General features: G+C 45.7%; 1 protein-coding gene across 5 annotated transcripts in view; it reads right to left on the reverse strand.

Moving 5' to 3' along the window:
* MICU1 (mitochondrial calcium uptake 1) overlaps positions 1-5,438 on the reverse strand; it is a 285,211-nt gene that overhangs the window by 5,089 nt on the left and 274,684 nt on the right. For all 5 annotated transcript variants that reach the window (XM_011927810.1, XM_011927803.1, XM_011927818.1 and 2 more), the window contains one exon: positions 4,999-5,088. In XM_011927810.1, the coding sequence (XP_011783200.1) occupies positions 4,999-5,088 (90 nt within the window). The remainder of the gene's footprint in view (positions 1-4,998; positions 5,089-5,438) is intronic.

Consider the following 5,438-nt stretch of genomic DNA (forward strand, 5'->3'; position numbering starts at 1 on the left):
ACCTGAGGTCAGAAGTTCGAGACCAGCCTGGCCAACGTGGGGAAACCCTGTCTCTACTAAAAATACAAAAAATTAGCCGGGCATGGTGGCGGGTACCTGTAATCCCAGCTACTTGGGAGGCTGAAGCAGGAGAACTGCTTGACCCCAGGAGGCAGAGGTTGCAGTGAACCATGACTGTGCCATTGCACTCTAGCCTGGACAACAAGAGTGAAACTCCATCTCAAAAAGAAAAAAAAAAAATGTAGGCTGAGGCATGGTGGCTCACACCTGTAATCTCAGCACTTTGGGAGGTTGAGGTGGGAGGATCATTTGAGCTCAGGAGTTCAAGACCAGCATGAGCAATATAGTGAGACCTTGTCTCTACAAAAAGTTAAAAAATAAGCTGAGCATGTAGTCCCAGCTATTTGGGAGGCTGAAGTGGGAGAATTGCTTGAGTCTGAACAGAGGGGATTGTGGTGAGCCAACATTGTGCCTCCGCACTCCAGCCTGGGCAACAGAGCAAGATGCTGTCACGAAAAAAAAAAAAAAAAGAAAAGAAATGTAGGCCAGGTGTGGTGGCTCATGCCTGTAATCTCAGCAACTCAGGAGGCCAAAGCAAGAGGACAGCTTTAGGCCAGAAGTTTGAGACGAGCTTGGGCAACATAGCAAGACCCCTTCTCTACAAAAAATTTAAAAAAAAAATTAGCTGGCTGTGGTGGCATGTGCCTCCGAAGCTATTCAAGAGGCTGAGGTGAGGGGATCACTTGAACTCAGGAGTTTGAGGTTACAGTGAGCTATGATCTCATCACCACATTCCTGCCTGGTGACAGAGTAGGTGCAGTGGCTCATGCCTATAATCCCACCATTTTGGGAGGCCAAGAAGGGAGGACTACTTGAGTCAGGAGTTTGAGGCCAGCCTAGAAAACACAGTGAGACCTCTCTCTAAAAAAACCAAAAACAAATGAAAAAAAATGTAATTAAGAGAACAGAAAGTTCTCAACAGGATTCTTATACTTTGTATAAAAAGAAGCTTGAGGCTGGGTGTGGTGGCTCACGCCTGTAATCCCAGCACTTTTGGAGGCTGAGGCAGGTGGATCACCTGAGGTCAGGAGTTCAAGACCAGTCTGGCCAACAGGGTGAAACCCTGTCTCTACTAAAAATACAAAAAGAGTTAGCTGGGCATGGTGGTGGGTGCCTGTAATCCCAGCTACTTGGGAGGCTGAGGCAGGAGAATCGCTTGAACCTGGGAGGTGGAGGTTGCAGTGAGCCGAGATCGTGCCATTGCACTCCAGCTGGGCAACAAGAACTTGACCCCAGGAAGCAGAGGTTGCAGTGAACCAAGACTGTGCTGTTGCTGTTGCACTTCAGCCTGGGCAACAATAGTGAGCCTCAAAAAAAAAAAAAAAAAAAAAGCTTTGAAAATGAAAAAAATATGAAGTCACTTCATTCACACTACTATGGGTTTGCGTTCTGCTTCCGTAAGGACAGAGATGACCACATGACCACCATGAGTGGATTCTGTTACTGTGAACCAGGTCTATAACTGTATGTTACGGGCATGCATGCGTGATTTGTGAGTTCAATTCTAAAATCTGTGATGAAGAAGTCTATTTGAAAATCGAATTCTCCATCCTCTGGCACTTTATTTTGTTTATTTATTTTATTTTTTTGAGATGAGGTCTTGCTCTGTTGCCCAAGCTGGAGTGCAGTGCTAGGATCATACCTCACTACAGTCACAAACTCCCGGGCTCAAGTGATCCTCCCACCTCAGCTTTCCAGTAGCTACAACTACAGGCACACACTCCCACACCCTGGCTAAACTTATTTTTTGTAGAGATGGGATCTCACTATGTTGCCTAAGCTGGTCTTGAACTCCTGGCCTCAAGCAATCCTCCCATCTCAGCCTCCCAGGTTGCTGGGATGACAGTTGTGAGTCATTCCACAGGCTTTCCTTTGGCATTTTGACCTAAGATTTTCCAGTGGTAAAAGTAACAATGGCTTTTAATTAAGTATACTTTTTTCTTTCTAGATTAATAAACCTCAGGGATGTTAAATAATTTTCCAAAGGTGATTTAAGTAGATATTGACAGAGCCTCTTTCTAAAAAGCTAGAAAATCAAACATTTCCCGGGACTTCTAGGGAAAAGGGCGGACTTGAGAAGTTAGTTGCATTTATTCCCATATTTACTTCACAGACCAGCTCTTGGATATTGGCTTCAAAAATTATAAAAATTATAAAAATATATTTTATTTGGAAAAATTTTAAACCACCTAGAAGTGACTGGAGTGAAAACAAAAATCTGGAGAAAGTGAATATATGTCTACAGCAGTGCTGTGCATTAGAACTCCCTGTGATGTGGGAAATGTTTTATATTTCAGTACAGTAGCCACTAGCTAGTTTAAATTTAAACGTAGCCTTTGTAGGGACATGGATGCAGCTGGAAACCATCATTCTCAGCAAACTATTTCAAGAATAGAAAACCAAATACCGCATGTTCTCACTCATAGGTGGGAATTGAACAATAAGATCACTTGGACACAGGAAGGGGAACATCACACACCGGGTCCTATTGTGGGGAGCGGAGAGCGGGGAGGGGGGAGGGATGGCATTGGGAGATACACCTAATGTAAATGACGAGTTAATGGGTGCAGCACACCAACATGGCACATGTATACATATGTAACAAACCTGCATGTTGTGCACACGTACCCTAGAACTTAAGGTATATGAAAAAAAAATTTACATGTAGCTAATAGCCACATGTGCCTTGGGGGTATCATACTGTGGGCAGGGCAGCTCTAGAGAATAAACCCACCCCTATGTGAGAGTGAGGCCGTCTCTTTAACCCAGCCCTAGGGCTTTCTTTGAGTTCAACCTTGGTTTTGTGGGTACAGGCTGGATATTTATTTTATTTATTTATTTATTTATTTATTTTTTTGAGACGGAGTCTCGCTCTGTCGCCCAGGCTGGAGTGCAGTGGCCGGATCTCAGGCTCACTACAAGCTCTGCCTCCTGGGTTTACGCCATTCTCCTGCCTCAGCCTCCCGAGTAGCTGGGACTACAGACGCCCGCCACCTCGCCCGGCTAGTTTTTTGTATTTTTAGTAGAGACGGGGTTTCACCGTGTTAGCCAGGATGGTCTCGATCTCCTGACCTCGTGATCCGCCCGTCTCGGCCTCCCAAAGTGCTGGGATTACAGGCTTGAGCCACCGCGCCCGGCTATTTTATTTATTTAATTGTATTTTTTGAGACAAGGTCTCACTCTGTCACCCAGGCTGGAGTGCAGTGGTGCGCTCATGGCTCACTGCGGCCTTGACCTCCCAGCTTCAAGTGATCCTCTCACTTCAACCTCCTGAGTAGCTGGGACTACAGGCACACATGTGCCACCATGCCTGGCTAATTTTTAAAATTTTTTGTAGAGACGAGGTCTCACTATATTGCCCAGGCTGGTCTCAAACTCCCGGGCTCAAACAATCTTCCTGCCTTAGCCTCCTAAAGTGCTGAGATTGCAGGTATGAGCCACCATGCCAGGCCAAGGCTAGAGATTTAAATAACTCAAGTTCAACTTAATAACATAAATAATTCAAGTTAATGAACACCTACTATGTGAGAAGTACTATCCAAGGTCCTATGTTGGGAGGAGGGTGAAAATGACTTGCAACTACCCTTAAAAAGCTCAGGGAACCAAGTCAAGGAATAAAAAAGCCCAGAAGTGATTCATTATGCTGGGACCGAAACGGAAGCTCCATAGGCTGGAGCTTCTGAGGAGGCTCTTGAATTCCATTAGCCCAGCTTTCTGGAGGATGATGAACAACAAATACTGGCTGTGGAGTAAGAGAGGGTGGTAATACATTAAATAGAACACAGGGGGCAGTACAGTTTTAGTTTAAATCCTGGTTTTGCCATCTACTATTTATTTATTTTTATTTATTTATTTATTTTTTGAGACGGAGTCTCCCTCTGTCGCCCAGGCTGAAGTGTAGTGGCCGGATCTCGGCTCACTGCAAGCTCCGCCTCCCGGGTTCACACCATTCTCCTGCCTCAGCCTCCCGAGTAGCTGGGACTACAGGCACCCACCACCTCGCCCGGCTAGTTTTTTGTATTTTTTAGTAGAGACGGGGTTTCACCGTGTTCGCCAGGATGGTCTCAATCTCCTGACCTTGTGATCCGCCCGTCTCGGCCTCCCAAAGTGCTAGGATTACAGGCTTGAGCCACCGCGCCCGGCCAATTTTTGTATTTTTAATAGAGACAGGGTTTCACCATGTTGGCCAGGCTGGTCTTGAACTTCTGACCTCAGGTGATCTGCCTGCCTCAGTCTCCCAAATACTATTATCTTTGTGACCTTAGGAAACTTACTTAATCTCTCTGAGTCTCAGCTTTCTCATCAGTAAAAAGTGGTCAATAACAATACCTAGGTCAGAAGATTAAATGAGCAGATTAACTTTCTGGCTCATAGTAAGCATTAAAAAAATGTAAGCATCCACTGTTACTGTTGTTAGTAGTATATCACCTACCATACCTAAAAAATAATGCCAAGGTCAAATCAGAACCAGATCTCTTGAATGGGCTAAACGACAGAGCACAGTGGCCACAGACACAACAGACCACTCTATGGAGCTGGAATTCCATGGAGATGGAATGCGACTGGCTGGAATGTGCGCTGGGAGGTGGAGAGATCAGTGCTGTCTTCTTTCTAAAGACACTCAGATACTTGAGTGTTCCGTATCTACTAAGCAGAAAGTTGAGTCTGACATTTTTAAGATGCTTATGGTCATAAATTAATTTAGGCCTATAGGCATATTGGAATTATAAGAAGAAGAAATGGAAAACAGAAGCCAGGGCCAGGGGTTTGATTTCTCAATATCATCATGCCGCGGGCTGAGCTGCTGATGTGGGAAAGGTGGGTAGCTTGAAGAGGATGGGCTGGTACACTGATGCTGTCTGCAAGGCTCCATTATATACAGGGCCTCTAAGGGCAGCTAGGCTGTTTCCCCTCCCGACTCCAGAGGGCCCCACTCACCATCACAGTCAAAGAGCGCAAACACCACATCACACACGTGGTCTGAGAGCTCCACTTTAGCCACTGTCCTGGCCACCTGCTGCATGGTCACTGAAAAAAGAAAGAGGTGCATTAGCACAGCAGAGGGACTTTCATTTTGCTTTCTCTGATTCAGGGGATAAAACAACTCAGTCATAATACAAGTTTTCAATTGCATTTAAGTCACATTTCAGAAAATGGTAAGTTAGGCCGGCCACAGTGGCTCACGCCTGTAATTCCAGCACTTTGGGAGGCCGAGGAGGGTGGATTGCCTGAGGCAGAGAACTGCTTGAGAACACCCTCCACCATCCAGAGCTCAAGACCAGCCTGGCCAAGATGGTGAAATCCTGTCTCTACTAAAAATACAAACAATTAGCCGGGCATGGTAGCAGGCGCCTGTAGTCCCAGCTACTTGGGAGCCT

The sequence above is a fragment of the Colobus angolensis genome, unplaced genomic scaffold (assembly GCF_000951035.1).
Source record: "Colobus angolensis palliatus isolate OR3802 unplaced genomic scaffold, Cang.pa_1.0 Scaffold12, whole genome shotgun sequence".
Lineage (NCBI taxonomy): Eukaryota > Metazoa > Chordata > Mammalia > Primates > Cercopithecidae > Colobus > Colobus angolensis.